The sequence below is a fragment of the Prionailurus bengalensis genome, chromosome D1, assembly GCF_016509475.1.
Source record: "Prionailurus bengalensis isolate Pbe53 chromosome D1, Fcat_Pben_1.1_paternal_pri, whole genome shotgun sequence".
In the NCBI taxonomy this organism is placed as follows: domain Eukaryota; kingdom Metazoa; phylum Chordata; class Mammalia; order Carnivora; family Felidae; genus Prionailurus; species Prionailurus bengalensis.
The window spans coordinates 17,847,839-17,871,384 of NC_057346.1; the positions used below are offsets into that span (position 1 = coordinate 17,847,839).

The 23,546-nt window shown below is 41.5% G+C and overlaps 1 protein-coding gene across 1 annotated transcript in view; it reads left to right on the forward strand.

The window, feature by feature from the left end:
• The window catches only part of ARHGEF12 (Rho guanine nucleotide exchange factor 12), a 150,496-nt gene extending 126,950 nt beyond the window's left edge, over positions 1 to 23,546 (forward strand). The window contains 14 exon segments of the mRNA XM_043579638.1: positions 3,380 to 3,505; positions 5,130 to 5,244; positions 6,639 to 6,739; positions 9,987 to 10,064; positions 11,177 to 11,252; positions 11,996 to 12,163; positions 13,002 to 13,089; positions 13,586 to 13,672; positions 13,806 to 13,885; positions 14,185 to 14,418; positions 16,017 to 16,484; positions 17,281 to 17,597; positions 18,870 to 18,939; positions 19,554 to 23,546. Coding sequence (XP_043435573.1) covers positions 3,380 to 3,505; positions 5,130 to 5,244; positions 6,639 to 6,739; positions 9,987 to 10,064; positions 11,177 to 11,252; positions 11,996 to 12,163; positions 13,002 to 13,089; positions 13,586 to 13,672; positions 13,806 to 13,885; positions 14,185 to 14,418; positions 16,017 to 16,484; positions 17,281 to 17,597; positions 18,870 to 18,939; positions 19,554 to 19,564 — 2,019 coding nt within the window. The 3' untranslated portion in view covers positions 19,565 to 23,546.

A 23,546-nucleotide genomic window follows, 5' to 3' on the forward strand; every position in this document is an offset into this window, starting at 1 on the left:
GTCCAAGTATGTATTCTCTTGGGTAATATCAGTTTTTTGTTGTTGTTAATATCTTAGAAAAGGTGCTCATTCAAATTAAGTGCTCTTTTTTCGTCAAAGATATTCTTTGTGTTTTAACAAAGAGCAAAGTGACTCGATAAGAATAATTTAACTAATGTAAAATTTTAGCCGTCTTCCGTTGTCCAGGTCTCAGAATCGTGCTCTAAGACATTAAACAATTGTAGATCCAGAGCTACCATCACAGAAGTAAAGGAGTGACAGTTATTTACAGTGTAAGGAAAGAGTTCGGAGACTGTCATAGCTGTTTCATAGCTGTTCTGTTTTTCTGTCCGACTCTGTGAGTATGTACCCCACAGTATGTACTTCTGAGCCAAACCCTGTTTTAGATGCTAGGGGTACAGTGGCAGTCGAAGCAGACATGGCCTCTGCCTGGGTGGAGCTTACAATCCCTGGGAAGACAGTCATTAGTTCTTCCAAGTGTGTCAAGAGTTACAAAAAAGGGAGAGGACAGGTTATTAGGGGAAGAAATAGCAGGGAGACCCAAACTAGGACATAGAGAAAATTTTCATAAGGGAAAGTGAATTTGATCCAAACTTTTAAAGAAAGTACTACAGTTAAGGCTGTGATAATAGTAAAGTATATGATCCTGTTCTCAAAATGTTAACCCAAGTTGAACAGGAACTGGTTAGATATGCCCACAGAAACTTATTTTACATCAATACGCAGAGGGCTCGAGAAAATGCCACAAGATTTTGCTAACTCTACAATGATAACTTTTAAAAAAATTAAATGCTAGAAAGTTGACTAAAACAATGTCCATCTTACTGCTTTTGTTGATGGTGAGATCATGGCTCAGAATCTACTAATCCAATAGTAGATCTTCTCTCAGCCACTTGACTCCTAGAAAAAATTGCGGAATCACAATCCGGTCTCATCTTGCATTTACTCAACTTTCCAAACCATCTTCTCACAAGGCCTGCTCTGGCATTATTGTTACTAAGGAGATTTAAGTCCTTGAAAAACCCAACTCACTTTACAACTACTTTGTGATGGTGTGGCTCGTTTTGTTCCTTGATCTTAGGGTGACAGTGAAGGTTGCAACCGCGTTCTCTTGGCTTGGCAGCACACTACTCAACTTGAAACAGAAAATCCATAGTATGACATGGTAAAGCATCAATTTTCATGTCAAATTTGGACTTAAAAGCTTAAGTCATGTGGACCTAAGATACCAATCTTGATTCCTATGCAGTTTCACTTGGATCTCATATAAGTAGTGTTTGCCACCAAGTGCCAAGTGAGATTTATCATTAATAAGGTACAGAGGTGCAGTCAGTCCTTTTGCCATAGTCCATTAGACTGCATAAACCTACTACATGGTACTAATAATGTAGAGAAACCCCTTAACAGAGTGGGACAGAAGAAAATTAATTTTAAAACATGTAAGAAGAATCGTATTCTTTTGTTTTTTAAGATTTTTTTTTAAGGGGTGCCTGGGTGGCACAGTCAATTAAGCATCCAACTCTTGATCTCGGCCTAGGTCATGATCTCACGGTTCGTGGGTTTGAGCCCCACGTCAGGCTCTGCACCATCAGTGCACTGATGGTGCAGAGCCTGCTTGGGATTCTGTCTCTCCCTCTCTCTGCCCCTCCCCTGCTTGTGTTCTCTCTCTCTGTCTCAAGATAAATAAATAAACTTAAGAAAAAAAAATTTAAGATTTTATTTTTTTAAGTAATCTCTACACCCAACATGAGACTCAAACTCAGGACCCTGAGATCAAGAGTCGCATGCTCCACCGACTGAGCCAGCCAGGTGCCCCAGAAGAATTGTATTCTTGACCATTGTGATGTACCTATAAAAAGCTAAGGAAAAATAGAATGGACTAACCAATTTGGTTAGTAACTATGAGGTACAAAGTGTTTGCTTAGGGCAAAGCATTGGCCAGAAATACTACAAGCAAAAATCATAAATAGGCCTTTAGATTTGCTCTATTTTTTAAAACAGGCCTGGAGAGTATTTTTCTGGTATTGGTCCCTTGAGATCACCTTATGTATACTAAGCTACTTGACAACTACTGTAAGAGGAAAAAAGCTACTTGAGGTTGGGATGTTACTTTCTTTTGTAAACCCAGCTGCTGTTAGTATATATATGGCACTCTGATTGACTAACATACCAAAAATTCTGCCAGTCTCATCTTTCAGTGTGTTAAGTGTCATATTTATAATAAAATATCAATTGACACTGGAGCAAACTATTAAAGTTTTCACATTGTACGTATGCTACTTGAAGAAAGGATACCCTGAGTTTAACTACAAATGCACTACAAAAGGATTTTTCACAAAATACCTTCACATACAAACTTCTGGAAATAATGGCTTTATTTTTTAAAAAAATTTTTTTAATGTTTATCCATTTTTGAGAGAGAGAGAGAGACAGAGCACAAGTGGGGGAGGGACAGAGAGAGAGGGAAACACAGACTCTGAAGCAGGCTCCAGGCACTGAGCTGTCAGCACAGAGCTCAACGTGGGGTTCTAACTCACGAGCCCTGAGATCATGACTTGAGCTGAAGTCAGACACTTAACCAACCAAGCCACCCAAGTGCCCCTGGAAATAATGGCTTTAAATGGGAGATTATATGAAAAGCTTCTTTGTAAACTATAGAGCAACTATTATGAACACGAAGATGGTTAAAAAATAATTGAATCTGTACTTATATAAGACTATATGAGTGAAGCACTTCTTAGGTGTTTTATAAGAGCCTAAAATCAGTATATATACAAACTTAAATTTAGAAATTTAAAAATATCAGTAGAAGGTGTAATTTTTGGCAGAAGAGGTTCATAGACTCATGGGACCCTCCCCAGAGAGGTTGAAGGCATGGACCTCTACCCTCTGTGTGGATGAAGCAGCAGCGTTTCAGTTTTATTGTGACCGGAAAACTGATGACTTGTTCTGGGTTTTCATAAAAAGCCAGAGCCCACAGCTTTTCTTCCTAGAGCAGTTAGCAATTTTTGTGAAGGGGTCCGCTTATAAGAAAATCAAGTTTTAATCTCAGTCTTTAAGTGTTTTGTGTCTTACATTTCCCAAGTGTCAATCTTTCTGTTTCATGTCGAAGTGGCGTAGACTGAGCAAGTGATAAGCTGTGGTAGCCTGTGAGCAAGAAAACATTGGAACGTGGTCAGAAAAGGTCTGGCTGTATCAGGGTCGGACCTGTGTAACGGAAAAGCATTGATAGCGCACAGACATATGTAGATTTCCGTTTCTTGTCTTTTGAGAATAATTAGTGGGACGTGGAAAGAATCGTGGTTGTCTCTCATTTTGCCTGGCCTGAGATGGGCTCCATATGCCGTTCTCTATTGTGTTCTTTGCATTCCCGGCACAGTTCAGCGGACCAGGGGAGGAGAAGTTGAAACACGCTGCTGCCACCTTTTGCAGTAACCAACCTTTTGCCCTGGAAATGATCAAGTCTCGTCAGAAAAAAGATTCCCGATTTCAGACTTTTGTGCAAGTGAGTTGAGTGAGTCATGTAAGGAAAAAAATAATGCAACTTTTTTTATGGAATATGGAATAAACTGGGGGGAGTCTCAGACCAAGATTTTTAAAAGGATTATGTTAATATTTTTGCAAGTCCTACATGATCTCTTAAATTATTGGAGAGTATAAAGATAATGTTGGAATGGTAAATAATAAAGAATAATTATCAGGGTTAAAATACTTGACAGAGAAGTCCACATTGCCACGGAGATATTGTCAGGAAGTGTCCCATGTACGCCGGTGACATAATACGGTCACAACATGAGAATGGGCTCATAACTAGCCAGGGAAGAGTGTAACCACAGTCATGCTTACAGAGGTGTTGATATTGGTATATATCAAGGGTCAGTAAACTGTGGCCCACGGGCCATATCCGGCCTCTTGCCTGTTTTTATGGAGTTTTATTGGAACACAGTGTAGTAGATTTTTACTGTGGTACAAATTACCACAAACGTAGCAACCTAATGCGAACGTATTATGTCACAGTTTTTGTGGTTTAGGAGTACAGGTGTCATTTAGCTGGGTCCTCTCTTCATGCTTTTTCACCGGACTGAAATGAGAGCATCAACTGGAGCGGCAGGTCTCATCTGAGACTTGGGGTCCTCTTCTAAACTCCCAGGTTGTCCACAGAATTCATTTCCTTGTAAATGTATAACAGAGACCCCTGTCTTCTTGTCGTCGTTGACTAGAAACTGCTCTTGTCTCCTAGAGAATGCCCATATCTCTGCCATGCAGCCCCATAGGCAGTTTACAAGATGGTTGTTTCTTTTCTTGCAGGCCAGAAGGATTGTGTCTCTCTGACAGCTTTCTTTTAAGGACTCCTCTGATTAAGCCAGACTCGCCTAGGAGTCACTCTCCTTTTTGATCAATACAAAGTTAACTGGTAGTAATCTAATCATATGAGTGATATCCTATCACATTCACAAGTTCTTTCCACCCTCAAGGGGAGGCGATTATACAGGTGTGTGCACAGAGAATGGGAATCTAGAAGGCCGTCTCAGAACTCTTTACTACACACGGCCATGTTCATTCATTCACGTGCTATCTATGACTGCTTTCGTGCTAAAACAGCAGAGTTGAGTACTTGTGACAAAGACTGGATGGCATGCAAAGCCTTAAGTATCTATCATCTGGCACTTTACTCAAAAGTTTGCAGACGCCCTGTTAGAGATGAGCTGGTATATATCCGGGCTGATGATCCATCGTGCCCACTTTGGAATGGCAAATACCAAATCAGCCAACTAACTTTTGGTAGGAATGCCAGTCATAGGAAAATGTAGCTAGATTTTCTGAATATGTAAAGATAAAACTTTTATCACAAACAAGCAGTTCTTAGAGTTGATTATGGATATTCTCAGTTTTTGCTTAAACAGGTAAGAAAGAAGCCATTGGCTTAAGTGATAAAGGCTCCCCTCCCCCATTACGTCAATAAAGGAGAAAGCCAGAAGTACAGTGAGACCGTGTTATACCTTGCCATGTTTTAAGTCTTGGTTTAATAACCAGAACTGTGATGTTGTAGACACATACATGATGAATATATGGTACATGTTAGGTAACTAATAAGAATCACAAATTCACCTATTTTACTTTAATTTTAGGATGCCGAGAGCAATCCGCTGTGTCGTCGTCTGCAGCTGAAGGATATCATTCCTACCCAAATGCAGAGGCTTACTAAGTACCCTCTTCTGTTAGATAATATTGCCAAATACACAGGTACAGCATTCTCACTGAAATCAAAAAGCCTAGGAATACAACAAAACAAAACAAAAAACCCATGTCCTGCTGAATAATCTCTCACAGAGTTCTGGTGTCCGAGGGTTTGATTTCCAAAGAATATGGCGACATTTCCTAACAAGATTCAGTCCAGTCTTCTTTAGGCTGTTTGATTTAATATGCTCCATTAGTAGCTCTTAACACAGCATTTGGCAAACTATGGATCGTGGGCCAGATCTGGCTCATCCCATATTTTGTAAAAAAGTTTTATTGGAACATACTAGTGTTCATTTGTTGACAAATTGTCTCCGACTACTTTTGCACCAAACAGAATTGAGTGGTTGTGACAAAGGCCACTTAGCCCCTCAAAGTGTAAAATATTTGTCATCCAGTGCTTTACAGACAAAACGTACATCTGGCGCTTTACAGAGAGCACCAGCCCTTCCTCTAGCATACATCGTATTTGCTTTGAAGAAGGCGTATCCTGGGCAAAGAAATTCTGTGTATCTAACACGTACCTCCATGAAGCCCCAGCAGTGCGCTGTAACCCCAGCTCTCCTGTTTAAAAACAGGAGGTTAGTGTGAGTTTCTGAGTTGAGCTTTTAGGCTCTTACACGTAGTTCTCATTAATAATTTTATGCAAACTATTTCCTGTACCTGAAAACTTGGAAATACTCATGCACGTTCATTTGTGAACACACCTGTTCCAGATAGGTGGGCCGTTGTTCTGAGGGTTGTTGTCTTAAATATTCTGGTTTTGTCATTCTTTACATTGTAGGCCTCAATGTAATCTCAACACATTTTGGTGAATTTTATCTTCTTTTAATGATAAAATGTTGTAATCTGTTTTCTTTCCTTAAATATATTCTCAAATTCAAAGAAACGTCTTCTGCAGTTATTTTGAATTCAGTGTTACCGTTAAACAGTTATTGCTGAACAGGTTCCCTGGACATAATCACATAGGCTGTGCCCTCAGGGGAGATTCCAGGGGGAGAAGGGGTCCCACATGTATAGCTTACAGCATGAATGAGACCCACCCCCTGGAGGTATGTAACATGGTGGGGCTGACACTAATGCACAGCTCCTTGAATTTGGGCTTAATTTGGGCTTATTTGTCCTAAGACATCTCACCTGCCCAAAGGCTATCTGAATTGAGATTCTGCTGTAGATTTTGGCCTGATATAAAAATATTCAAACTCTTCATACATACATATATACGTGTGTGTGTGTGTGTGTATACATATATATGTATATATATGTATGTACGTATATATATATGTATATATATATGTATGTATATATATATATACACATATATATATATATATATGTAAAATGTATGTTCTTTTCTGACTTCCTTTATCTTACATTTTGGATTTTTCTTCTATACTTAGAATGGCCAATGGAAAGGGAGAAGGTGAAGAAAGCTGCAGATCACTGTCGTCAGATCTTAAACTATGTAAATCAGGCTGTCAAGGAGGCAGAAAATAAGCAGGTAAGAAGGGAAAAACAAGAAGATATAGGATGACATAGGGAGAGTATTAAATTAGTGTTACCTGGGATCTGTGAAATAATAATTGAAATTATCATGACATAATTGACAGGTGGAGCATTTGTTGGCTATTCATGTAGTAGGTGGGTCTGGTTCAGTCTGTGTTAGAGCATCAGTTTTGTATTTGGCTTTCTTGAGCATCTGTAGTTGTTCGGTCTTTCATTTATGTGTTCATTCAACAAATATTTCTAGAGCACCGGTATCCTGAGTGTATGCTGAGTATAGGGTATAGAGTGCTTAAGTAAATAAGTCAAGTAAGTGCCCACATTGAGCGTAGTTTCTGGCAGGAGAAGAAGGTACCGAGCAGATAGTGGTGCAAGTATTTTATGTAATAGCTGCTATGAAGGAGACTTTGGAGTGCTAGGAGTGTATAGCTTAGTGCTGGGGTACAGGGAGAGCCTGGTTTGAGGGTGTTGGGTGGTAGCCATCAGAGAAGGCTTCTTTGAGGAGGTGACATTTAAGCCAAGCCCTGAAGAATGAGTGGAAATCAACCAAAAGAATATGGAAGGGGGCATCCTTACAAGTAGAGGGAGCAGCATGTGCAAAAGTCCTGGGGTAAAGAGGAAGCATGGTCTGTCTGAGGAACTGAAAGATTAGGTTCGTGTGGACCATGCCTAAAAAGTGAAGCCGGAGTGCTAACAGAAGAACGCACAGTGGGCCAGGACCAAGTCACACGGGGCCCTGTAGACCATGTTTAGATCCCGATTTTGAGAGCAGTAGGAATTCATTACAGACATTTATAAGAAGAGTGGCGTGTTCAGATTTTACACTTTGTGAGTATCACTTGGACTGGTCCGTGGCAGAGGGGTGGAAGGGGGCAGGGAGGAGATGAAGGAGCTCAGTCTGTTGCAGCAGTTCGGGACAGGTAGCGGCGGCTCGAGAGGTACAAGAGTTGGAGAAGTGGAAAGTAAAACTAACAGGATTCGGTGACTGATTTAGAGAAGGATTTGAAGGGAGGTGCGATGGTAGGAATAAATCCCAGGTCTCTGGTTTGCACATTTGGGTGGACAGGACGAGTGAAGAAGGCCCCAGATTTGTAGGGAAGATGAGTTCAGTTTGGAATATCAGGTGAAGATGGATAGTGTGCCGTTGGCTGTCTGGACCCACCTCTAAGAGGACTGCGCTGAAGATAAAAATGTAAGATTGTGAGTATATATAGAGGTTAATTGAATCCGTGGACCTGGATGTAATTTCTTAGGAACTGAATTATGATGACGGCTCTGTTGGTGAGGCTATAGGAAAACGGGAACTTTCAAATGTGTTGTTTGGAGTGTAAAATGATAAAACTCCAGAGGGCAGTTTGGCAATATGTACCTAAATTAACAATGCATATGTTCATACATCTACCCTTTGACCCAGCAATTTTGTTCCTAGTGATTTACCCAGGGAAAGTGAAGATATGTGCCCACAGATTTGTACAGGAGTGTTTATAGCATAAAGCCAATGTGGTGTAGTCATAAACTAGAATAATAAATACCAGCATAAAAAGAAAGGAACCTGCTGATACAACGTGGATGAACCTCACCAGCATGATGCCAAGTGAAAGAGAGCAGATAAGAGCGCATATATATATAGTTTTATTTATGTGAACTTCTAGAACAGGCTCAACTAATCTGTGGTGGGAAAAAAAGGTCAAAAAAGTGGTTGTTATTGGCGATGCGGGGCCAGATACTAACCAGGAAGAAGGACGAGGGAACATTCTGAACATCACATGAGGTGATGGCAGTGTTTCATATAGGAGTTTGATTGCACAGGGGCATAGGTGTGTAAAAACTTGTGGAAAGGTACGCTTAAAGTGTGTGCATCTCACAGGTACATTTTACTTCAAAAAAGTAACCGTAGGGGCGCCTGGGCGGCTCATTCGGTTGAGCGTCCAACTCTTGATGTTGGCTCAGGTCAGGATCTCATGATGGCATCGAGCCCTGCATCGGGCTCTGTGCTGACAGCGTGGAGCTTGCTTGGGATTCTCTCTCTCCCCCTCTCCTTCCTTGCTTATGCTCTCTCTCTTCTCTCAAAATAAATAAATGAACTTAAAAAAATGTTTAAAAAGTAACTATAAATAAATATTGACTCTTGTTAATGATACGCACACTAAAATGTTTAAAGGTAAAGTGTGCTTACATCTCTAAGTTATTTTGGAATGCATTCAAAATGTGTTGTGCCTTGATGGATAGCTAGAGGGATGAACAGACATATAATAAAAGAAATACAGCAAATATTAACTGTGGACGTAAGTAATGAGTGTATAGGTGCTCACAATACACATTCAGACTTTTCTGTTCACTTGGACATTTTGTAATCTTGGGGGAAAATGCACATACGCTTTGACCTAACAGTTGTTCCTTTAGAAATTTATCTTACAGATATATCTACACATGTCCATAAAAATATATGTTTTAAGGCCTTTATATCACAATATTGTTTGTTATAGGAGATGATTGGAAGTAACTTACATGTCCTTCAGTCAGTGTCGTTGGGTAAACTATAGTACGTTCATAGAGCTTAATACCATACGGCCATTTGAAAAGTGAGTTCTCTCTATATGTGCTCATGTGGAACAGTCTCCAAGATACAGTGATGAGTAATACACACACACACACACACACACACACACACACACACACACATGTACACGTACACATGTGTATGTGAATATGTTACCATTTGAGTAATTACTATATTAATACGCTACCATATCTTTTTAAAAAGGATATATACACACACACAGCATGCACAGAGAGAAGCATACTTACATATGCATATATTCCGTTTGCTTAGAATGTTTCTCATAGGCTACCCAAGAATGGGTATCAAGATTGAGGAGGCAAGAGGACAGGATTGGAGTGAGGCTTCGTTTTCATTGTGTGTCTTATATTACTTTTCGGATTTTGTACCACGTACATGATTTACGTATTCAGAAAATAGCCACAAGCTAGCTAGAGGTCAGTGAGTTTGGAAAGCAGATTGAACAAGAACAACCAAAGAGGCAAGAGGAAAACTAGGAGGGTGTGATGTCTCCAGAGCCAGCGGAAGGAGGGGGTTGTTTTAAGAACGAGTGAGCTGTCGGTTATGTCCGGTGCTGCAGAGAGCTCTGTAAAATACAGGTAAAAAGATGTCCATTTGGTTTAGGAACAGGGAGGTCATTGATACCCAAAGCAGTAACCTTGGCTCCATCTTGTCGTACTCGCAGCGCTTAGAAGACTATCAGCGTCGCCTCGATACCTCCAATCTGAAGTTGTCAGAGTACCCAAATGTGGAAGAGCTCAGGGTGAGAGATTGTCTAATCATAATTTAAAAAATGAAATACAGTTTACTAAAGACCTTGCAGGTAATTAACATCTCTGTGGGAACATCCATCACCTGAAGGAGTTCTTGTATCACAGATTGTCTGTATTTATGATTCTGTTCTTCGTTTGCAACATCTGGTCTGCGTGAAGCTTAGTCTTTCATTAGAGGAATCTTTTGTGTAAAACGAACTCTTTGTAAGAGAAATTTGCAGGAGACTAAGGGAACATTAGTAATTTAGTTTTATTTTGTTCTTACAGTCTGAATGGGAGTAGGGCTGTTTACTCTGGGAACTTTCTAGATTATTGAGTAAAACAAGATAATAATTTTTTCATGAACCTCTTCAGAAGCATAAATGTTGAAACCATTACAGGAATGGTAGTAAAATATTTAGTAATTGCCATTTCTGTTACATGGGGCTTTTGTGTTAAGTAACTGCTTAGGATTTTTAATCTTTCTTGGTCTGTTTTACTTGGTGGTGGTTTTTGGCAGATGTATTTGGTGGCTGGTTAATCAGACTTTTATGTCCTATATAACAGCTTATCAAAAAGCAGGCTTAATATGCTTAGCCCCATCTCTTCCAGACAGTGGGATTTTTCTAGGGCTACCTAGACTAAAAGATGATTCTCTTACTAAATTATTAATATTTAGAGCAAGGCTGATCACCGCCTCGACTTTTTTATGAGTACTCTTCTTCCTTAACTTGGTTTGGAACTAGAGTCTGGCACTCGCAGGCCTCCTGCAGATAAGCTAGGCACCCCCCTTACCCAGTTATTCATAGAAAAATGAGGGGATGGGCTGCGAATCCAGTGCTGATCATTTTCATAAGCTGCTGTCATGTGTTTAGTGTGAGATTTATAAGACAGCACTCCTGAATATTTTCCTGCAAGATGCTTCTTCCCTTTTTAGGAGATTCTATGCAGCTTACTTTAACTTGATCTTTATTCCATGGTCAATAGTTGATAGATCTCGATAATGATACTGAAGGTAAATGGCGTCTTTTATGTGAAGAATTTTTTGAAAAGCGACTGTATGGAATATGATCTCCCTAAGTGTTTGGAAATAATTTGTGTATAATCGTCTTTGTTTTGGCAGAATTTGGATTTAACAAAAAGGAAGATGATTCATGAAGGGCCACTGGTCTGGAAGGTGAATCGGGATAAAACTATTGGTAGGTGTAATGTCTGTCAGTATGGGGGAGAGTGGAAGAAAGAAGAAAATAGTAAAGTTTCCTTATGCCCGAGAGAAGAGATGACCGTTCACAGTTTTCAGCTGCAGCAGTGAGCAGTGCTGCTCTCGTATTTTTGCAGATCTGCTTATGCTGTGTTGTTATATGTGAAGTGCATTACATATTCATTTGGGGTGAAGCAGAGGTTTGTCATGATTCTGCCCTGTCTCCATCATTCTTGTATTCTAATGAGCTTTCCAATAAGCTTTCTTTAAACTGCTCCAGTTCAAACTGTCTGTGGTGAGAAACCATAGTGTTTTTTTTTTCCTCATCAGTCACAGATTGGCATGTGTGTCAATACAATATAAAAATTAATATTATTATTATTTTAAAGTTTATTTATCTTGAGAGAGACAGAGAGAGTACAAGCAGGGGAGGAGCAGAGGAAGAGAGAGAATCTGAAGTGGGCTCTGGGCCATTAGCACAGAGCCCGATGTGGGGCTCGAACTCATGAAACCGTGAGACTGTGACCTGAGCCAAAGTCAAGAATCGGATGCTTAACCGACTGAGCCACTCAGGCACCCCTAAAAATAAAACTAAAAAAGGCAATAGCAAGTTAATTTTTAACATGTATTAGACTGTATTACATTTAACAGAAATAAATTTTCTGTGTCAAATTGTTAAAAAGTTTATAAACCACATCTCAGTATCTGCACGCATCACCTTCTCTGTGTTTTTGTTTCTAGATCTGTACACGTTGCTGCTGGAAGACATTCTTGTATTGTTACAAAAACAGGATGACAGACTGGTGTTACGATGTCATAGTAAGATTCTGGCATCTACAGCTGATAGCAAACACACGTTTAGCCCTGTCATTAAGTTGAATACAGTGTTGGTTCGACAAGTGGCAACAGGCAAGTATGTCTGCAGAGTGACAGGAAGCTTCGGGTTCATGATACAGTTACAGGAGATGTTCGGTATTGTTTAAGTAGCCCAACTGGTATAGAGTTTTGGTTTTTTAATGTTTTTAGACAAATGAAATTTATTTACTAGGGAGAAAGTAAGAGTTTGTGCCCCCAAATTATTTGGGATGCCTAGATTCTCTGAGCAATTTTCTGCACACTACTTTGATCTTTATTCTGTGTTCAAATCATTGATTGACACCAGTGAAGATGGAGAATTGAGAGGTAATCCCAAAGAAAAGGCTTTCATGAGAGTGGTGTATTTTTTGATTTGTGAAAAAAGCGCAAACAAACAAAAATGAAGAGATGGGTTTAGTTTGGGGTACTTGAAATCCATTTAAGTCAGCAAGTTATATGTTAACTGTACCGACAATGAGATCCCTTTTAAAACTTGTTCGTTCCGCAATGACAAGAAAAATTGGTGACCTCTTTTCACCAACATCTAGCTGTTTAGCAAAAGGGCAATTCAAAATAAGTGCAAAAAAGTCAGTTCAGTAATTTAGATATATTGACACCTCTTGTTTCTAATAAGTGACTGTGGAATCAGTGCTGGTTTTTATAGTCTTTGTTTTATTGACATATGATATATACAGCATCGTCTACGGTAAGTCGCACAAAATTGTAACGTGTAGCTTAACAATTTTTTACAGAGTGAACGTGTTTAAAAGTGAACACATTAACCTTTACCTAGATTAAGATGCAGAATAAATCAGGACACTAGAAGCATCCTTCATGGCCCCTATAGGTCACGTTCATGTCGTCAGAGTGATTTTTGTCTTGTTTCTTCCAGATAACAAAGCTTTGTTTGTCATCTCCATGTCGGACAATGGGGCCCAAATTTATGAACTGGTGGCACAGACAGTTTCTGAAAAGACTGTGTATGTATTAGATATAGCTACCTTACCCTAATGGTTTTTATTGTCCTGAACATAATATTCTGTAAACTTCATTTTTGTAATCGTAGTTCGACAACCGAAAACTATATGGAAAGAAGCTCTTCCTCTGTATTCTTTTAGAGGTGTTTTTCTAAGAACCTGTTCTTTTTTTAGATTGACGTCTCCTATTTTGATTCTCTTCTTTTGAAAGTATCTTTTCTGAAGAAAATTTCTCACAAGTGTCATGTGAAGTTTTTAATGGGCAGTGTGTGCATAACGCTGTTTGTTAGGTTTTCCATGAAGGTATAGCATTTTTTATAGTCTGCTTACATTGCCGAAAGAAAAGTAACTCTCTGGCAGAAGTAGGGTTTTTTGTTGGATTGGCTTGGCTTGATTTCTGGTTTGTTTGTTTTTGTTGTTACTTCTTTCTGCATGTATTTAAAGGGCGCTTGTTTTTCCTTTCACTTTTGGATTTTGGAACCTGTTCAAACTTCTGCAGCTGGCAGGACCTTATCTGCCGGATGGCCGCATCAGTGAAGGAACAGTCGGCGAAGCCAATCCCACTGCCCCAGTCACCACCTTGCGAGTGAGTGTGCATTTGCATTGTAGTAGGACTGACTTCGCGTTTTGTCAGGAAGGGAATAGCTAATTCTTACATCATGTCACAATGATGTTTTGGCAACTCGTGAAGCTGAAGGATGGTTTTCTTTCTTCCATAGAGGAGACAACGATGAAGAAGAACCTCCAAAATTAAAAGTGGAGCATCATAGCATTTCAGTCCCTGGTCTGCAGAGTCCAGGTAAACTGATCTGTTAGGTTTGCCTGGAAGAGTGGAGTGTAAATATTACTAAGACGCAAAGAGCCTTTACGTCTTTTGGACTTTGCAGATTCTCGCATAAGCTGTTTCTTTTAACAAACTTCACTTATGAGCCTTTCGTGTGCCATTTTAACACTGCTCCAAGTGCCGTGTCTTTCACTTAACAGCAGATGATCTCTGTACTCTTGTGGTTATTTTTTCAAGTATTTCCTGAATGCTTCACATTGAAAGTTAAAAGTTTTGCTTAAGATCTATTCTACTTTTTCTGTTCCATTGAACAGACAGAGATTTGGGATTAGAGTCTCCCTTAATATCGTCAAAACCTCAGTCTCATTCACTGGGTGCCTCTGGGAAGTCCGAGGTAGATGATCTGTTTGTGGCTGAGAGACAGTTTGCTAAGGAGCGGCATGCAGATGGGACTCTGCAGGAAGCTGGAGCAAGTTACCAAATCCCAATCCCAGACCCGCACTTGCCTGCCTCGGAAGAACGGTGGGCCTTGGACGCACTAAGGAATTGTAAGTGCTGTTCATAAGTTAACACAGATGTTTGTGAAGTGCCAGAGTTGTGTCGTGTACCACGCAGCCATTTAGGGAGAACCCAAGGAAGTTTAAACTCTGACTTTTCCCTTAAAGAATTGTACTATCTCGTTGGGAAGATGATAGAACACTTCCTCCCACCTTGTAAAGTAACCGGTACAGGTTGTTACAGTTGATCTGGTGGTGGTGACCAGAGAGAGATGCATCAGGAAACAAGGGGGATGTGATTATCACCTTGAAGAATGGGCAGGATTCAGATAGGCATGGTAGAAAACATGCAGATCAGAATAGTGATAGGGCCAGAAGCACAGAGGCAGAAAACTCTTGAGTGTGTTCAGAGAGCCGCAGGTAGACCCTGTGAGCTCAAGGAGGCAGGGGAGATTAGGTGGGAAAGGTGGAAGGTGGGACCCTGAGGCCCGCTGTTGTGAACCTTGAATACCAGATTGAGTCCTCCGAATTTGAAGGGTGGCACAGCGCAGGGGGGGCGCAGTGTGATCTGATCGACACAGGGCTCGATCCCACAACCTTGTGATCATGACGTGAAGTCAAAATCAAGAGTCAGATGCTCAACCCACTGAGCCACCCAGGCACCCTATCGTTTCCTTTTTTTATTTACCAGAGATTACGGGCTCAATTTGAAAACTGGCAAGCTATTTAAGAGGAAGTGACAAGCAGGAAGTTGGGAGTTTTAAGCCTGGAGCTTTGGGGAGAGGATAGAGAAAGAGATGGGTTTGAATGTCAGAGCCATAGGAATTCATCATATCTCTCGGGAAATGAAGGTAGAGCAGGACAGAGGGCCAAAGACTCAGACCTATATGGAGACAGTTTCCCTAAAGAAACACGATAGAAATTAAGCCAGAGTGAAAAGTACGGAATTGGTCAAGTTCTTTAAAATCTAATTCATTCTAGAGTCTCCTGATTCTGACAGTCAGAATGATTTCTGATGGTTTGACTAACACTGTCCCACTAGTAAGGTCATTTTTAAATAACTAATAAATATGTTCTTATCCTTTGAAACTATACATGCTACCAAATCATTGAAATTAAATTTTATTATAAGGCAACTTTATTTTCTTCACCATGTAAGGAGATTCTTTGGATTATTATAAAATGATAAAATAAATGTTCTGTGTGTCTAATAAAATTAGAAAAAATAACACCTGTGTATACAGTGTCGGCTTCTGGAAAAAGCAAAACTTTCAGGGCTTCTTTTCTAGCATAACACAGCTTTTTAACATCTTTTTAAAAAGTACTTTCGGGGTATTATTCAGGTTACATGGAATCAAAAATAGACAAAGGCATCGTATTAGTTAGCTGTTCTGAACAGGAGTATCTCCTCATTCAGAAGGCTTACTTACATCTTTTCAAGTCTCGTTTGATATTAAATCTTTTCTAGATGGTGCTTTATCTCATTTTTCAATACAAAACAAAAAAAATGATGGTATGAAATTAATATTTTGACTCTACTAAAAAGATACTTTTTGAAATAATTGGTAGTTCCGCAGACGAATTTAATTCTGGCAGTCTGAGGCTATTGTTGTGAATGTGTGTTTTCTCCTCCCTCCTAAATCTTTCAGTGGGCTTGTTGAAGCAGTTGCTTGTACAACAGCTGGGTTTGGCTGAGAAGAGCACTCAGGAAGACTGGTCACATTTCCTGAGATACGGAACAGCGTCTTCCGGGGTGCAGACAGACAGTGTAACCCAGAACTCTGAAAATAGTAAGGCCTGTCCTCCTGGTGAAGGACAGGTGTCCTTTAGAACTGAAAGTGGTGACATTTCCACTTGTTACAGTCCACGGACTTCAACTGAATCTTCTGCTCCACGAGATTCAGTGGTACTGGCATTCCAAGATAGCCAGGCAAGTAACATTTTAGTAATGGACCACATGATTATGACCCCAGAGATGCCTCCTGCAGAGCCAGAAGGGAGTCTTGATGAGAGTGGAGAGCACTTTTTTGATGCCCGGGAAGCACATAGTGATGATAATCCATCAGAAGGTGATGGAGTGGTTAAGAAGGAAGAGGATGTTAATTTGCGCATCTCAGGCAAGTTTCTTTCACATTTAAACTTTGATTTTGATGGTCATTAACTGTGCTGTGTGCTGTGCTGAGATGGATGTTTGGGTATCTACGCATTCTCTCGTGTGTGTGTGTGTGTGTGTGTGTGTGTGTGTGTGTGTGTGTGTAGCATTTATCTTTCATGCAGTAAATGATGACTGAATCTGCCCTATGCCAGACCCCATCGTAGGTGCTGGGAGATACGGCATTGATAACACAGAAAAATCCACTATTCTTGGGAAGCTTAAGTACTAGGAGAGGAAAGAATAATGGTAACTGAGTAAACAGATGTCAGACAGTAAGAAGAATTAGGAGGAAAAATAAGTCAGAGGCGGCAGAGATTGATAGGGCAGTCGGCAATCAGGGTCGGGGTGCAGAGGACTCTAGGAGAGAGCGGGGGCGCGCAGGCCGCTGGGCAAGAGCAAGCGTCTGGCGGTGGCTAGGTGCAGGGTGAGGGAGAAGGTGGTGCACCGTGAGGTACGAGGACTGTTTGGCTAGGGCACTTGTGGCAGGATCATATGGGGACTTTGCAGTTTGCAGCTTTTGACTTTTAAGACACTAACACGAAGTTTTTTGGAGATTTACCATGAAAGTGTGCTAAGTTTAGCTTCAAGCCAAAGTGCGAAGACCCTGATGTACTTAAAACTGAACTTGAGGATCGGAGAATTAATGGCTTTTCTCCATCTTTAGTGGCTTTGAAAGTTGTCAGCATATCCCCTCGTCTCTTTTTTGATGCGAGGATGGCGGCACCAAGCTCATCGAGCTCTTCCGTCTCTGTCAATAGGAAACTATTTGATCCTTGACGGCTACGATGCGGTGCAGGAGAGCTCCACGGATGAGGAGGTTGCTTCCTCACTCCCCCCACCGCCCACGACAGGCGCCCCCCCCACGGACTCTGCCGGCCAGCAGCAGCATTCTCCCCAGAACGCCCATTCCGATGGGGCGCTCTCACCGTTCACCCCGGAATTCCTGGTCCAGCAGCGCTGGGGAGCTATGGAGGATTCCTGTTTTGAGATCCAGAGTCCCCCCTCTTGTGCAGACTCACAAAGCCAGATCATGGAGTACATTCGTAAGATCGAGGCTGACCTTGAACACTTAAAGGTACCTCAGATGTCCGTGTCCTCGTGGCTGGGGTAAAGAAACATACCTAACAGAGAGGACGTACAGAACAACTGACATGCTGATGTCAGTAAGCTTGTTCAGGTTCTAGATTTGCTGTTTTCTTTGACCAGTATCCATGAACAGACCTGGATAAAAAGCCGAAATCAGCACTGTTTATCTGGTTGCAGATCACAAAAACAGGAAAAGGTTGTAGCACCGTAGACAGCGTGTTTGTTTGGGTTTCTAAGTTTAAGAACCCAAATATATTTGGGATGACTGGCTGGCCTCCATGAGAAAATGTGAATAGCAAGCTGACGGAGGTGGGGTTTGTGTCGTTATGAATCTAGGCTAGAGAATGCTTTCACTTATTAATTATCTGCAAATCGTTAGGTGATGTCAGTAGTTTCCCAGCCGCTTTGACACATAGACATTGGCTCCAATGGCCCCCGTAATCTGAAAACCTGGACATGAATGGATTTTTGTGAGTTGGTAGTTGAAACTGTCACCGTATGGGCCACTATTTCGGAACTGACTTAGGTGGTAATTTCTGAGAAAAGGACTTTATCTTAAAGTTTGTCATCAGTAGATACAACTGCTAGAGCCCAAACATTTTTTCATTACTTTGCAGACAATATTAAAAGTGATCTTAGCCTTTTAGCTCAAGACTGGTCTTCCTTTTTTCTTTTCTTTATTTACACACACAAAATTTTTTTGTGTTTATTTATTCTAGAGAGAGAGAAAGAGACACAGAGTGTGAGTTGGGGAGGGGCGGAGGGAGGAGACACGGAATCCGAAGCAGGCTCCAGGCTCTGAGCGGTCAGCACACAGCCTGATGCGGGGCTTGAACCCACGAACCGCAAGATCATGACCTGAGCTGAAGTCAGACGCTTAACCGACTGAGCCACCCGTCTTAGTTTTTCTTTTAACCTCACTTGGTCGGTGTTCCCCTCATCCCAGAGCTGATGAGATATCTCCTAGGCCATTGTGGGCAGATTGGCTCTGCCACCGTTCATGTCACCTATGGGACCATTTTCAGGGTGACTCTAGGGGTGGGAGAATCACCTTTACACGAGAAGGTTTTAAGTTATTCACTCAAGGGAGAATCTTTTTACAGGAATGAAGTTTCCTCTTCTTCCCCACTAACAAAATTGTTAACGACATTAATGTGGACATTTAGAGGCATGTACCAGTAATATGCAAAAGCTTTCTTTCCTGTTTTCATAAAGAAAGATTAGGATGTTCAAATGAAAACCTATGGGTTTTATTTTACAGAAGGTGGAGGAAAGTTACAGCATTCTTTGCCAAAGGCTGGCTGGATCAGCCCTCACAGACAAGCACTCAGGTATGTGAAAATTGTGGACTCCGGACTCTAGACTCATTCTGCCTGAACAGTACATCGGATGAAATGATTTATTATTCTTTAAAGTGGAAGCCTTCTGAGATTCCATTTCTCTCCTGTCTTTAAAAAACTGCTTGTTTCCAAACATCGTCTATCAGGCAGAGGCTGCCATTTGCTGACTGTGCTCTTCCTCTTGTGAGAGGAGCCGCGGCCATCAGTTGTCCTGTGCGGTCCCTCCCCACCGCACACTCCCCCGTTCCTCTGCCCCCGTCTTTCTTCACCTTTACAGAAGCAGAAAGCAGGGCGGTGGGAAGCCTGGGCAGTCCTAGGTTCCTTAGAGATCTGCCAGTGCTGCTGCGAGGGGGCTTGGTGCTCCTCGGGCCTGGCTGTACTCCGGTGTCTGTCCCGACAGCCAGAGCGGTGCCTCCCCGCGACCGCAAATGGATCTGTGCTCAGTGACGCGATTTGTACCCATCTGCTTACGTGCTTTTGAATGAGGCTGTTCGGATCCAGTGAACAAAAGACCCAGCCATGCCCTCAGACCTCACCTCTCGGTATTCTCTGAGTGTTCATTTGTTCTTCTTAATTGGATCTCCGCATGTCTTTATTCTTCCCAGATAAAAGTTAGAGCCGCGTGTCCTGGAGGTGACTGAAGGTTGTTGGATTTTGAGCGTCGGCCTTGTATCACCCATCCTGGCTCCACCGTGGGTGCAGAGAAGAGTGTGTCCCAGAGGGTCTGCCTGTGAACCACCCCCCCCCCCCCGGGGCAGCCATGTGCCCGGGCGCCCAGAGCGGGACTAGTTCTTCACAGTCTGGCAGCTGCACTGGTCTGTCAGTGAGGGAGTATTCGTTCTCTCACTCTGCTCTCCTCACTATCGGAAATTCATTTTGATTCACAACAGAAACCAAATGTATAGAGCTTTGGGTGTAGGATATGAAATTTTACTTAGACTTAAGAAAAAGAGAAAATCAGATGTATTTATTTGACTTCATTCCGTATTTGAAAGCACATTTTAATTTTTATTTTGCCATGTTTTGTTTTGAGTAGTGAGAGTTTTAGCCCTTTGTATTTAGTACACCCAAGGGTCAGTTTCTCCTGAAGCCAAGAGTTCAGGATAAGGTGTTAGGAGGTTGGGTAGAGAGGTGAAGGAGAGGGGGAAGTAAGCAGGGGGAGCAAGGAGCATCTAGCTTCCACTAAACTGTATTCCATGCCCTCTGCTGCCCAGTGGGCGTCGTCTTTGAGGGTCACCTCAAAGGCATAGTATGCCCGTGGCTCCGCTCCTGTGTGCGGAGGACTTGAGCCGTGTGCTACCCAGATGGGCAGAGAGCTAGGTGGGCTTCCTCCCACGTGAGGCGAGCACCTCTTCTCTGTAGCGGGATCAACCCCCAATTAACAGAAATCCTCAGTGTACTAAAGAGCAGGCACTTGAAAATGGGTGTGTTCTTCTTGTCTTCTTTCTATCGAGGGTTGGGATTTGGGAGGGAGAGGAAAGCAAATTTTATTTTCTTGGCTATAAATTTGCTATTCTTGGTATTGTTTCATTTTTATAATTATACATTAGACTTCGGCACTTGTGTAAATTATCCCTGCAGGTTGAGCGGGAAGTAAAAACAAACAAATGGAGATGCTTCAGATGGTGGCAGGGGTGGGGGTGCTGAGGAAGGGGGGGATGGGAGCGGGGAAAAGAGTTTGGGAAGGTTATCTAACTGAATCACTACTGAGTTGAACCATGGCTCTCATTAGCCACGGGTACTGCTGAATATAAGGCCAGTAAAATTTTAGTACCTGGAGGTTTGACTCTTAATATTAATTTTGCACTGATGGGTGCCAAAGGGCTCTCTGAGTTCAGAGGAGAGCCGCGAGTGGAGTGGAGAGAGATGAGGTGGAGAAGGCAGAGCCGCTCAAACCAGCTCCCGAAGCACTTCCTCTGACTTCACTGCCGGAGCTTTTTCCACACTGGTGCATGACCGACCTTAAAAGTTGCAGACCAGAGCATACACTGGATACTGTGGGCAAGGGGTTGCTAACTGCCTGCTCTAGAATGAATTGTAGTATTGGCTGCCCCCTGCAGAGGGTAAATGTTTCAGAATTGTAACTTGAGAACTCCTTCAGTGATACTGGCTTTCTGTGGTTTTCTTTGTGCATCGGGTATATGTGTTTTGGAGTATTTTTGCCAACTAAAGCTAAATCATGGGTCAAGTCTTCAAAATCTGTTACTACATAAAGAGTACCTCCACTGCTCATTTCAGTAGTGCCCTCTGAACTCTGTGGGTAATCAGGAAGTAATTTTACTCTTCCCCCGCACTCTCATCGCAAGCGGTAAGGATTCCCTACTGCTTTTGTAAACACCACGACAGTTTAACAAGCTCATCTAAGTCCGGATTCCTATTTCCTGCCTTTTTCAAACCTGACCTATGTTTTGAAGTAGACCAATTTGGACTGTTGGACCTCATCTATAAATTAGAATTCTATTCTGAGTCGTAGACCAAGTATCAATTAAATCTGAGTGGGCTTAAAAATTTTAGAGGCAGAAGCTAGTAAGTGAAGCTTGGGACTTGAACTTTCTGTATCTCTTAAGAGAAGCGAGTGGGAAAGCCAAATGATCGTGTAGTGCTGCTGGAGATGACGTAGTCACTCGCCACCAAAAGGGCAACACGCCCGTGGCCACCTGACACCGGGGTCATCAGCTGGCATTTAATCTGGAGAAAGGGAACCGTAAATGGAACTTTTATCTTAAATTCAGACAGTACAGGGTAATCCCATAATTCCCTAGCACTCAAGAAGCTTTGTAGGTCAACAGCGTTTGGGTTTCTCTTCTAGCTCAGCCAGTGTATCTCGCCCTTAACAACTATTGGCTTTGCTTTTCCTGCCGTTGAAGCTCTCCTTGGAACAGGGCTAACTGGAAAAATACTTTGACCGTAGCTCTAGTACTTCCAAATAAACTCATATCTGGATTTTTAAATGAAGCCCCAAGACAAAGTCTGAGTCTGAAAAGATTCCACAATTTTGAGTGTGTTCTTTTTAGCCTCCCAGCCTACCTTCCTCCCGCCTCCTTCCCAGCATTGCCTCCTACACCTTCCATTTTTTTTGGCCGTTATAATCACAGCCATTTTACTTTGATACCATATCTGCCTTTCGGGACAATGGAATTAGATATTCCTAGTGTCTTTGAGCGACAGTGGTCCCCAGCGAAGCTGTTTTCTCCCAGGTTACCTGACTAGAAGCTGGAATCAAGGGTGGTGAACACAGCAACCTTCCCAGAGCAGGAGGGCTGGGCTTTAGCCATCCAAATGACCTGCTGTGACCCTGTGCTCTCTCTTGTGGGCCTGATGGCTCCTTTGCTATTAAGTGGCAAATTACATTTGGAGTGTCTCCTTCCTTTTCAGAGAACAGAGTTAATCAAGGCAAATCAGCAAGCCCCCAAAGTGCTATAATTTAAAATCATGATTACATACTTTAAAATCAGCCAACTTGGACTGCTTGAGTTATCTTGGCTTTTAGAACCTAAACTGTAACTATTCTATCGTACCGTAAGAAGGCGCATTTCAATAGTTTTCTGGCTTCCCATTCCCCAAAACAACTTCTAACCACTGTTTAAGACAGTTTTTATTTGTTTTTTTTGGAGGCAAGAGGGGGAACCTAATGTGAGAGTAAAGGAGAAAAGCTTATTTTTTCTTCTTTTTAGAAGCTAGAGAAGATAATTAAGGCTTCCTGTGAGTTGTCTTTTACTTGCATACTTTTTTTTTTCTTTTGATGTTGGTAAATTTGGTGTATTACATGGAGCTTCTCTATTTCAAACTGGAAACTGTCTTCTCTGAAGGTGGTGTATGATGTTATTTTGAACTGCTAGAGCTTTGGTCAATATTTCCTTCTGTATACGTCACAGAGGGCACCATTGAGAATTGTGTACAGAGGACCTCAGAATACAAAATGGTCAGGACCGTGTAGTCATCCCTCTGCTGGCTGGTTTCTTCCCCCTCCTGTTACAATTTTTGTTTTAAATCATGGGGGTTTTTTCGTTTTTGTTTGTTTTGTTTGTTTGTTTTCTGACCCACCCCTTTCGTTGCTCTGCAAAATAGTTCCTTCTTCGAGAAAAGAGTTTCTTTTGCCTCGTTCCGTATGCCTTCCCCACTGGTACTGATGGTTTTGATAATAAATTGGTGGAAGAACAACGTACCTCGTAGAAGGAAGCCCTGTCTGCCATTTCCAGGTGCCAATGGCTAAGCAGATGTACTGCAAAAGTGGTAACTGTAATGTGCACACTATTGGTTATTTTTAATAAGCCTCTTCCTACTAGAACGTTTCATTTTCCTTGTTCACCATACAATCATGTACTCTTTAACAGAAATTACTTTTAAAAAAATCTGGAACTATCTTTAAAAGAACTTTATTAATAATCATGTATTTTTACTGATCACATTTTGAAATGCCTAAAAGACTTTATTGTTCTAATTATCCAGATGTACCTTTGTAAAATAGCTCTTTTATGAATTAGCTGATAAGGCTGTATGTTTCTGGAACAAAATATTGGTCATCTAAAAACTTTCTGTTTTCTGGGGTCTGGGAAAATAGAAAATGAGAGTTCAAATATTAAATATGCTTAAAGGAA